The following is a 12,570-nucleotide window of genomic DNA, read 5'->3' on the forward strand; positions in this document are numbered from 1 at the left end:
CACGATAAGGAATCGTTTTATAAGTGCAAATGTTAACCGTTTTTTAACAGCAACTATCTTGTTATATTTAGCAATAAACTCTGAAACACTAGGGGCAGTGTTTTTCAGAAAATCAACTCAGTAAGTCGCCACAACTCTTGTTGACCTATGACAGGGGTGGGCAAACTACGGCCCGGGGGCCACATTCGGCCCGCCAAAGTATTTAAACCTTTAACATACAAGCTGGCAACATGACTTTAAGTGGTCAGAGTGATGTTGTAGTCAGGGGTGTTACATATACACATACTCTTTTATAGTCAGCATTTTAGCATAAAAAAATGGAAAAATTCGATTTTGTTATCTGATAGGGTCTGATGTTTAAAGTGCTCCTGAAAAAAGGGACACAATGTATGACACTTTAACGGATAAATAATTCAATATTGAGTCTTGGCCCTTGGACAATATAACCCTGGATAACTGAATGCGGCCCACGAGTCAAAAGAGATTGCCCAACCCTGACCTATGAGCTTGTGAGTTTTCTTTGTTGCGCTCAAACGGTAATTATTATGGTAAAAATAATGGTAATTAAAGTGAGACAAAGATTGGTTTTATCCGTAATTGCAGGCGCTGTAGTCTCTCTGAATGAGATGCATTTTCAATGTCATTTAGGGACTTCTAGCAACTTTTAGGACAGTAGGTAGCTGCTTTCCTTTCTGAGGACTTTGGCAACACTTTCTCAAGGTCACTGTGGAATATTAATTATTGACCAAAACGACAAAACATTTTTTGTAAAAATAACGTTCTCCCTTTTGGTGAACCCGACCATCCGTCATGCCTCTACATGGAACCGTTTAACATACAGCTGAGCAAAGCTCCTTCCTGTGTGCTCTATTGAAGGAGCCAACGCTAATTACAGCTGACACTAAACTTCTCACGCAATTTCACTTCGGGCTGCAAATTCAACTTGACAAAAATTTGACAAAGTCCACTGGCTCTGCTTAGCCTGGAGGTTCCACAGAGTGTTCAGACTGAGCGACGTGTGAGAAACAGCGCCTGCTTTCACTTACTGCAGCTCAGTCCATTACAACGTGTTAATGGGCGCTTTAATTGGCGAAGGAGGTGCACTGTCACTGTCCAATGAAAAGCATGTTATCACCATATGTCTTTAAGTGGCTTTTTCTGACGGAAAGCAAAACATTTTGGAGCTACAGATGCTAAACCTAGGCATAACAATATAAAAAACAAAAAATACTCTGACTTATTATATCGGCCGACTGATATATCGGGCCGATATTTGCGTTCTTTACTTGAATCGGTATCGGTGTGCGTCTCACTGCGGAGGAGCAGTCATCACATCGATGCTAGATAAAACTTAAACTATGACAGAAATGTTTTGCACATGGTTGAATATTTATTCCTTTTAAAGATGATAATGCCGTTTAAATGTGTGTTTAAGAAAGCTGAATCCTACTGTGTTCAGTGTTTACATTTCAATAAATATTGCTTTAAACTTGAGATCTGTAATATTTGTTATCATTGTCATTTTTTCATATAAATTGAGGCAGCAAAAGCAGTATCGGCCACAAATATCGGCCCAAGCAAAATCGGCCGTCGGCTAAGGGTGATGGAAAAAAATCAGTATCGGCATCGGCCCAAAAAAAACATATCAGTCGATCCCTACTTATTATCATAACCTTGCTTTCCCCATACTCATAATGTGAGCATCTGTTCCTGTTACAGTCCGATTCCGGCACATGGAGAACGGTCACCTTCAGATCCGCGGCATTAAAAAGGCTGACGAGGGCACATACATCTGCGAGGCTCGAGTCATGCAAACGGGAGAGCTCTCCTTCAAGATGATCGAAGTGGTCATTAACGGTGAGCCTTTTTTTTTTATGCCTGATCACAGGAATGTTTCTGTGCTAAATGGGCTATTGCTACTGTTGTAGTGCTCCCCACCATTCGTGCCAGGCAGTCCGAAGTCAATGCCACTGCAGACATCAGTAGCCCCGCTCTCTTGGCCTGCGATGCAGACGGCTTCCCCGAACCCATCGTCACATGGACCTAGTATGTAGTATCACCTTCATACAAAGATTTAAATCAGTGTTCTGTTTGGTTGAACACAACAACACAGCGCTAATCATCATGAATGCATTCAAGTCTAGGTGGCTGATGATCATATTCTGCGTTTCATTTCGCTTTAAGTAAAGTCTGAAATATAGCTAAGAAATAGAAAATAAACAATCATCATGGGGCTGCACGGCGGTCGTGTGGTTAGCGCGCAAACCTCACAGCTAGGAGACCCGAGTTCAATTCCACCCTCGGCCATCTCTGTGTGGAGTTTGCATGTTCTCCCCGTGCATGCGTGGGTTTTCTCCGGGTACTCGGGTTTCCTCCCACATTCCAAAAACATGCTAGGCTAATTGGCCACTCCAAATTGTCCATAGGTAAGAATGTGAGTGTGAATGGTTGTTTGTCAAAATGTGCCCTGTGATTGGCTGGCCACCAGTCCAGGGTGTACCCCGCCTCTCACCCTCGTGAGGACAAGCGGTAGAAAATGAATGAATGAATGAATCATCATGTAACCTTTCATTAACTGTACAGGCCATGCTTTTAGTCATATTTTTAACTGCTGTGCAAATAAGTGGACCGCCGTAACAGTACAACATATCAATATAACAATATGCACTCCATCTAAAAATGAATCATAAAACTGATATTTTTAACTTCGACCTGTCTTCTGTTCTGGCCTGTGGGATGGTGGTTGGAATCACTAAGTTTTTGTTCAGCCTAGCTGTGTTTTTCCTGATGATTTTGATGGAATCGCTGAAGTGTATGACTTAACGACTATACAATCATGGAAAAAAAATGTTAGACCACCCTTGTTTTTTCACTTTATTTATCACTTTAATGCCTGGTATTGTTTGGAAAGATATAATGATGATAACATAAAAAAAAAACAATAACACACAGACATAAATTCAGTTTAGCTAATATTCTTACCCTGACCAGTCAATACTTGTCATATATGTATTTTCTAATATTCTTTTGCTGTTTATTCCAAACTACATTCTTTGAAGAAACATAGCGTGGTTGCCCTGAGCTCATGTTCTCATTGTTGCCCACAAATAACCTCCCTCGTCTTATGCCAAAGCAACCCCGGAACACCAAGTAAGGCTTTTTTTTCCGTGGCGCTAGCTGATGGATATACCCTGGCTCACCCTTCCACCTAATGTGTCAGGCATGATGATGATGATGCTGATGAAGAAGAAGAAGCCTGGGCCACGGGGGAGTTGATGTTTGCGACGCGAGGAGAAAACCAAGGCCAAGCTTTATTTTCCTGAAGGCTGCCAGCAAGGCTGTCCTTCCCTTCCCGTTTTTAACAAATAAAAATGGCCAAAAGACCTCCATTTATTTGCCTCATGAGTCGTTGGACCAAACCCTGGTGTCTGTTTCAGCTGTCTTACTTCTTTTTTACTTTGTCATGGTCTGCAGTAACAACGTTGTCCTTCAGTCGGGCGATAAGTACAGCCTGAACGAGGACGGCTCTGAGCTGCTGATAAGAGACGTGGTCAAAGTGGATGAAGGAGATTACACCTGCATCGCCAGGAACAAAGCAGGGGAGAAGAGCCTGGAAGTCAGTCTCAACGTCTTCGGTAAGACACAGAAAAACTCACTCGGGATTGAGAGAAAGTACAGGTGGTTGCCGGGTGTTTTGGTGTTAAATAAAAACTTCATTTGGTTCTCGTTCCAACACGCACCGTGGATGAATACAGTGGATGGATACAGTGGATGAATACAGTGTATGCCTCGTTTGCAGCTACACAAAGTGGATAACCTCACTTATTAATGAACCTTTTGCACTTTATTATGTCACTCAAGGCAGGCTATTGTGGTAAAAATGCACAGAGGAAATGAAAATCCATCACAATAGAAGTGAAAATGAACATCATAAAAGCTTCAGAGGGACGAGAAACACCCACCAAATGTTGGCTGCACTTTTGGTTTTCATCGGTCAAATGTTGCAACCATCATTCAGGATAAATAAAGTCTCCCTGAGCATGTATAAGGATCTAAGTTTGAACGTAACTTCTTTGTAACCCCAAGACCACCTCTACAGATTCTTAGCGCCTTGTCAACCCTATTGTATGAGGAGTATATTTTTAGAGACAACAAAGGCTTTAATGTTCTGTTTTTTTATGGCTTTGTTTTCCAAACAAAATACAATGGTATTGAAAAAGAAAAAAAATAATAAAAGAAAAAAGTACACGTAAAAAGAAAAAAATATATTATCATTAGAAAATATTAGGGCGGCACGGTGGTCTAGGGGTTAGCGCGCAGACCTCACAGCTAGGAGACCAGGGTTCAATCCCACCCTCGGGCATCTCTGTGTGGAGTTTGCATGTTCTCCCCGTGCATGCGTGGGTTTTCTCCGGGTACTCCGGTTTCCTCCCACATTCCAAAAAAATGCTAGGTTAATTGGCCACTCCAAATTGTCCATATGACATGGTATGAATGTGAGTGTGAATGGTTGTTTGTCTATATGTGCCCTGCGATTGGCTGGCGACCAGTCTAGGGTGTACCCCGCCTTACGCCCGAAGACAGCTGGGATAGGCTCCAGCACCCCCCGCGACCCTCGTGAGGAAAAAGCGGTAGAAAATGAATGAATAGAAAATATTAGGGCTGTCAAAGTTAACGCGAAGATTCTTTTAACGGCACAATTTTTTTTCCGTGTGATTAATGTGCGCACATCCTGGTTGATCCTCGGTCCACACCACAGCGAGAGGAAAAAGTTGAAAGTTGTGTATTTTGATTGGTAAATGAGCTTCAAAGTCCTGGCAGATGGCTCTTCCAACAAGACCAAAGTTATTTGTATGTCCTGTCGCTGGGATTGAAATTGTTATTGACTTCCCACCAAGAAGTGACAAGTTACCAAAGTACTGCCAGTCCTTTTTTGTTATCATTTATGCCAAAGTACCTTAGCATACGAGTGTCCCAATTATTTATTTTTAGATGCGAGCCTAATGCTGATTTTTTGCTAAAATTTGGTAACAAGCTGCTAGTTCAGAGTAGGCATAGCTGAGGACAGCTATTTGGGGGCTTGTGTCAATGTGACCATAACTGAAGAGCTAGCAGCACTAGCATTAGTTTGTATTACCAACGCACTAGCGAGTCATCAACACGTCAATAAAACATACGTTTTACTATACACGTACATTATAGCACTTTATCTTAATTATGATGTATAGTGTAAAACTCGGACAGGAAAAACAGCACATATAAAGCACAAAATAAATAGAGAGCCAAAATCCACCAGTACGAGCTTGGAGTTGTTTTTCAGAGATGCTGCGTACTGAATCAATATGCACAATATACACAATATGCACATCACTCACATTATTTCCACATTATTCCGACTTTATTCCTGTAGACTTTCTTCGTAAATTTTACATAAATTTCTACTTTCTTGTAATATTAAAACTTTTTTTCTCATATATTTACGACTTTGTTCTTGTGAATGCATGACTTTTTTTCTTGTAAATGTATGACTTCAATCTTGTAAACTTTATTCTTGAAATCTCAGAGTTTTTTTTTTCAACATGGCCCTAATACTCCATCATAAGATATGCACATCCATATTAAGTTAAGGAATGACAAAAAATAATCCTGTAATTTTACACAATGCAATTTGTTCACTTAATTATTGTTATTATTAGTGGAAATATGTGCCTTAAAGTATATGAAATCCATTTTGTTCAATTTTCTTTATGGACATACTTGATTGTTGTTATATTTTTTTATTTTATTTTAATTGTGTTTAATTCTATTCTATTCTATTCTACTTTGTTCTATTTTATTCTATTTTATATAATTATTATTTTAGTGTGTGGCTCCAAGCAGACATTTCTTTTTAACATGCTCACTCTGATTCATTGGTAGATTAGAGATCAGGAAGCTGGTGGAGAGCAATTAGATTCTCCTAAAGACTTCCAATAATTGCACATTCATCTAGCGGCTGTCTCCATGAGCTGATTAGCAATGAGTGCGAAGATAACAAGAACAGGAAGAAAAGAAAACATTTCTGTTGTTTTTCAGTTCAAGCTAAGATCACCTACCTGAGCAACCAGACGGCGTCCGAGTTTGACGATGAAGTCACGCTTACCTGCGAGGCTTCGGGCGACCCCACACCCTCCATCTCCTGGAGCTTTGAGAACAGGATGTTCACTGAAGGAGAGCAGGTAATGATGGAGGTCAAGGTGGATCATACAGTCCGGCGAGTGTGCGGATTAACATATAAGGCAGAGAGTCAGGGGCAAAAAAAATCATTTGTGTCAGGGGCATTTCTGAGAGGAATATAACTGACATTTTTTCCACAAGCGCACGCTCCTGCGAGCGCCGCTTGGTGTCCCCGGTTTATGGCATTAGCGGTGTCATTTATCATCGACAATCAGGGGAAACATTCATGCAGAAAAGCGCCTTGACAGCACTGACTCGCTGAATAGGTCTTGGAGTCGGAACTGAGCTGTCGCCCACAATCTCCTAGTCTTTTCTCCTCCTGTCAGCGTTCAGCCCCCCCCCCCCCCGACCCCCCGGTCCTACACCAACCTGATGGATATTTTGAAGTTGGAAAAAGTCTGGTAACTTTGTAGAAAGTTGCCGTCAATTCACTTTGTGTTAGTCAAATTCACAGTTGTCTTGATGTACAATGACTTTTTCAACCCAAACAAAACAGTTTTCAATTTTTCCGCTAAATGTATGAAAAGCTGTGCCAATACACAAGCCATTAAACACAGCTTTGACATTGTGCAAGTATAAACATCTTTGTTAAGCTAGTTTGGAATAAATGTAACCTTCACCAAGTTTTTGATACACATTCTCATTTACTGCGGTTAATTGGTTCCAGACCTGACCGTGATAAGTGAATTTCCATGAAATAGGATTCTTGTAATTCTTTGGATTTACCTTGGATTTCCAAAACGGTCTGTTTTCATTTATGCCCTCCTCCGAGCACGCCCCCCCTGCTGTGATTGATCGCACTCCAAGCACTTCCGGAGTACTGGCGCTTTTTCATATGTTTCCCCGATTGTTAAAAATGTGACTTCTTTCCACAAGTTCCACAGTGTTGTTGTGTTTCTTTGTTTTTTCCTCTCCAGGATTCGTGGACGCGACCAGACAAATATGAGGTATGGCTACTAAAAATCGTAGCCGTAGGAGCTCTTGCCCAGACTTACCACCCCCACCCCCGAAGTTGCCACTTAACCCACTGCTGCTATTAGCCGGTCATTAACTGTGTTCACGCATTAGTCATGTACTACACTACATTTCATTCGTTTAGTTCCAGGATATATTTGGAGATGTTGCCATTCACTGTGTCGTGCTTCATTGTGGAGGTTAATTCCGTCTTGAAAGCCATGGATGTTGACGATTACTTGCCGATTCGTTCCAGGAGATCCGACTCTAACCGGAACGGGTGTTAACCAAATTAATGTTTCCCATAAGAAATGTAAATCCAATTATTTTTTTCCAGATAGCCAATAATATGAGCACGATACAGGTTTCTTGAGTTTGACAATTATAGTTTTACATGCATAAAACAATTTGAAATGAATATAAATATACTGTATATAATGGAAATGGGGCTCCACGGCAATGGAGTGGTTAGCGCGCAGGCCTCACAGCTAGGAGACCCGAGTTCAATTCCACCCTTGGCCATCTCTGTATGGAGTTTGCATGTTCTCCCCATGCATGCGTGGGTGGTTGATCTCGCTGCCACATCATGTCTTTCGGAACAAAGACACTTTTCAATGAAAAGTAACTGTCAATATTCATTTATCCCTTTCATTCATAATTTATCAATATTTAGAATGATTTAATGCAGCTAAAGCTAAAGTTGTAAAACTATGCAAACATTTTTCAGTCCACTGCTGATAACATCACAGTTTGCATTTTGTTTAGCCAGCTAATAGGATGCTAAAAAGGAAGGATGTTGAAAAAAAAAGAAAAAACATCCATTGTACAGTTGAACTCACAACACGACAAGATTAACCATATTGTACACAAACCGAAGAATGCATGCAAACCGAGGCAAAATTGTGGAGTAAATGTTTAATGTTAACCGGAAAACACTAACGGGCAGACGCTAACCGAGGTTTCACTGTATATGCTCGATTCAAAAGTTGTCGGCCACCCAACAGGTTCAACAGCATCAAACTGAAATCAGACCCCCTTTTTTGCCACATGATTGTGTTCTTTTCTCCAACATATTTTAACGCAGTTGAGTTGCAAAACATACAAAACTTCAAGCACAACATTGCAACATGATTAGCTCCGCTAAGGCCAAATTAAAACTAATTTGCCATTTGTGTGTAATCCTGCTAATAAGCGACAGTAACTAATCAACAGCTATCAAAACTTAATCTGCCATCTTTAAAATAGTTTTGCATCAACCATGGGACATTGTAATGTGTGGTTTCTATGAAATGAAGATTCACTGTATTTACGTCTTGTACTACTGTTCTTGTACTAATTTGGCGTGGGAAAACCAAAGCCTGATTTTCAATGTGGCATATTTATTGTCTGTACATTTTCCCTGAAAAAAAATAGTTTTAGTCTGAGTGATTCAAGTCGGTCGTTTTGGTTTTTGGTTGTACTTATAGACCTCGAGCCCTAGCTGTAGAAGTATAACCTTTTCCCTGTCAAGAGTGGATGAGTGCTTATAGAAATACAAAGATATGGTTTGACCTTTACAGTCTGTTCTCTTTTCTTGGAACTGTGTTGATGTCTCTGCATAGTAGTTCTGGTGCTTTGAGTTGGAACCCTATCTAATAACCTACAATGACCATGTGTCTGAACATTTTCCAAACAGGGTCTATTTTGCTACTGATGAAGTCCTTTGAGCGCCCTACTGAGTTGAACAATTGAATGCGTGTTTATTGTTATTTGATTAGTAGTTGTGGGTTTCATGTTTTGTTTTGTTTGTTTTTTTTGCTTTTTACAACAGTTTGTAACAAGACTCCTGCTATTACAGCCACTCTGCAGTAATTATGAGAAATGTAATCTGGCCGGATTGTTACTTAGACCAACTACTGATTCAAGCGCTTGTATTGATTTTATGGGCATTGATCCGCCTGAGCTTTAGCCACTGCTGGTAGCGCTCCCTGTTCTACTTGCTAGGAGCTTATCTGAATGTAGCTCTGCATCACTGATCAAAGCATGCCAACGAGTGTCATTGTTAAGCCCCAAAAGCGTCACCAAGCAGTTGCAGAGAGCACTCAAATGCGATCATTACAACTCAGGAAATCAGGCAGCGTCACAGATTTATATGCGCTGAACTGCACACACCACCTTCTTACTTTGAAGTTTAACCTTTTCCTTCATCATATTCAGAATTATTGGTCAGGAAGGTTTATTTGTGTGTCCGATGAGCACCTTGTAACGCAACACCTGATAACGACCTTGACATCATAAGTCATGAATTAACCAATAAAACCCTGTTTTTGGACATCATTTTAAATAAGTATCTCCACTTGGAGCTGGAATTGTATCTCCAAACACGTACGTCTACTGTAGCCGCTGTTCATCGGTACAAGTATACGAAAGCCAGTATATCCTTATAAACAATATCTTCACTTAAAAAAACAATGTGAATAAAAATGCCCAAACAAAGTCTAATAAAAGTTGTTTGTGGTGTATTTTTTTAAGAAATAGTAGGTGGTCATTGGACAGCAGCTCTTGTTTCGAGAACTAGCGAAAAAATTGCCTTCGACAAGGGAGGCGGCGTTAAAATCACTCCTACACTTTTAATTACTCAGTCAACATTAGCATTCATGTACTTGCAAATCCGCCTTGTCTAATTAATGAGATTCATTTGCGTTAATGAAGAAATTGCGTATCATTCGTGTGTTGCTTTCTATTAATTTTCGCCGCACATCCGTCCAACACTTGACATCGACCTATCAATTATTGATGACACGTACGTGCTGAGTGAATATTAATAGGAAAGCATGGCAACAAGAGTGAGGACGTATAGGTGCCAATAGCGTGAGCTTTGTCCCCCGGAGGGAGGAGAAGCTTTTAAAGCCTTTTTTTTTTTTTTGTCAGCCTGCAACATGAAGCTTCTTCATTATTCATACTCTCTTTTTAGACTTCCAACATCCTCAGCATGACTAAAGGACATACAGAAAGCTTACGTCTATTTTTTCGGCAAAATTCAATCATACGTCAGATGTTATTGTAATAAAAAAAAAACAACAGCAATTTTGGGCCAGGTTTCATTTCAGAGATCTTCTGTCCGCATCCGACTGAAAGTCAAAACCTTAAGGACTATGTGACTCGAATAGCCTAAAACTGAATACGACTAAATAATTTCCAGGAAAGTCAGTGATTGTTGTATGTGTTAGTTTGCTAGCGAGTTAGCTGCTCTGGTTGTTTATGTCATTCATCAATAATTAGCGAGATTGTGTTTGTTAGCACTGCGGCCTGTTAGCGTAGTTGCTTAGCTATCCTGTTTGCTTACCTGTAGTTTGTTGAACAGGTAATTAGCTGGCTGTAAACTGTCTAGCAATCCTGTTTGCTATTTGTTAGCTATCCTGTTTCATTACTAAATTAGCTAGTGTGTTTCTTAGTTGTTACAGTAGCAATTCCGTTTGTTTAGTTAGTTAGGTAGCTAACGCATTTACTTGTGCGGTAAATATGATTGTTGGCTAGCTACACTGTTTATTCACTTTTTAATGACCTTGCATCTTTGTTTGTCTAATTAGTTTGCTAGCTAGTTAACCGTCCTTTTTTTAGTTGGCAAGCCTGTTAATTTGTATGTTTAGTAGGCGGTTTGTTTGTTACATTTTTATGCAGATTGAGAATTTTACTGCAAATTCAAGGCCTTACTTCTGTTAATTGATAAAAACATCCACCATTGAACAGGAAGTATCCTGGCAACCAACAACTTCATGAATCTAATTTGTATTCACTGTATCTAATGGATCAGTCATTTTCCTTCTAACAGACTACTCCAAAATTCTTTCTCTCCTTCCAGGGAAGTGCTTTTTCAGCATTGCATTGACGTAAATGCCAACAATTGCCAGGAGTCACATTAACAAGCCTTTCTTTGTCTCCCGTCCCTCACAGAGCCACGACAGAAACATCGTAGTCCGCAGCCACGCCAGGGTGTCCTCCCTCCTCTTGAAGAATGTCCAGTTCACCTATGCAGGACAGTACCTCTGCACTGCGAGCAACTCCATCGGTCAGGACAACCAGCATGTGTACCTGGAGGTCCGCTGTAAGTGCTCCCAGGCTCCCAGCACGGTCGTTCTATCAATTTTTCCGAAGCAACCGTCCTAGGGTGCAGGTACAACTTAGCCAAGGCAACTACCAATCACAATCTTCAACAGATCACCCTAAAAAATTCAGGGATGATTTCTATGCCAATTAATTTTTGCGATCTATTGCTTTTAAGAATGTATTATTAGGTTATTCCAACAAGATCCCTGCTTAATATTTGCATAAATATTTGCATATTTTATGCAAATATTTGCATAAAATATGACAAATTATTTAGAAAACCAAGCTCAAATGCGGATCAGTACCTAGTTCCATTTTCAGCAGCATAATAGTCACAACACTTAACCTACCCCCTGGAAACTCAGAGATTATTGGTCAACATCAAAGCAGGCACCCTATTGATTTTGTTCTCCTTCCAACACAATTTCCGGGAGTATCTGAGGTCAAAGATTGGTTAACTACGTTGCTTAATTGGAGGGTTTAAATGAGTGCCTTGGTCTGTTTTAGCATTTGTAGAATTTACAATCTTCAACAAATCTTCCTGAAACGTTTACAGATTATTAGTCACCCTCACAGCAATAACCTTGTTTATTTTGGTTATGACCCAACACAAACCTGAGGTTTAACATGTTTCCAAACATTTGTCCTAAACTGATCTTTGTAAAGCTGTTGGGAATTTTTGTTCAACATCAAAACAAGCATCCTATTGATTTTGATCTCTGTCCAACACAAGTCCCCACGTAGCTGAGGTCAAACATGAGCAAACTACTGGCTGAGGAAGATAAGTTTGAAGGTTTACATCAGAGCAGCACCTTGTTCCGTGCCATCAATCTACCAACAGAGAAAAGGATTTAAGGTATTTTTGTTCAGGGATTATTCTACAACGTCAAAGCAATAATCTTTCTTATTTGGATTGCTATATACAACCCAAGATGACCACAGATAGTAGACATCAAATACTAGCTAACTGTCATACTTTGTCAGCAGCTACTAGTCATCCAAAATCCAAAACCAATCTTCCAAAAACCTCTTGCTACCTCTCAGTCAGAGGATGTAACCAATCTTTTCTAAACCTTAAGAAAGACCCCTACTGATTTTGAATGAAATGTGACCCAAATTGACCGACGTAGCTCCAGAGATGAAAGGTTTAGATACCTTGATCCATTTTCAGCAATTACCAGTGATCCTCAACAACCTCCTGGAAATTTTAGAGATTATTGGTTACTATCAAAGCAAGAACCCTATTTGTTTTTTTCAGCCTTCAACAGGCCGTCGTATTCTAGTGATATTCTTTAGATTTGGCAATCAGTCTTT

General features: G+C 40.1%; 1 protein-coding gene across 5 annotated transcripts in view; it reads left to right on the forward strand.

Annotated features, from left to right (window-relative positions):
- The window catches only part of LOC131132246 (neural cell adhesion molecule 1-like), a 214,630-nt gene that overhangs the window by 161,708 nt on the left and 40,352 nt on the right, over positions 1 to 12,570 (forward strand). For 3 of the 5 annotated variants that reach the window (XM_058077708.1, XM_058077711.1, XM_058077710.1), the window contains exons 5-9: positions 1,720 to 1,857; positions 1,929 to 2,046; positions 3,475 to 3,635; positions 6,076 to 6,218; positions 11,104 to 11,254. In XM_058077708.1, the coding sequence (XP_057933691.1) occupies positions 1,720 to 1,857; positions 1,929 to 2,046; positions 3,475 to 3,635; positions 6,076 to 6,218; positions 11,104 to 11,254 (711 nt within the window). Of the gene's footprint in view, positions 1 to 1,719; positions 1,858 to 1,928; positions 2,047 to 3,474; positions 3,636 to 6,075; positions 6,219 to 7,133; positions 7,164 to 11,103; positions 11,255 to 12,570 lie in introns of all 5 variants that reach the window. The other 2 variants (XM_058077709.1, XM_058077707.1) reach the window with 1 other exon arrangement.

This window comes from Doryrhamphus excisus, chromosome 7 (assembly GCF_030265055.1).
Source record: "Doryrhamphus excisus isolate RoL2022-K1 chromosome 7, RoL_Dexc_1.0, whole genome shotgun sequence".
Classification (NCBI taxonomy): Eukaryota; Metazoa; Chordata; class Actinopteri; order Syngnathiformes; family Syngnathidae; genus Doryrhamphus; species Doryrhamphus excisus.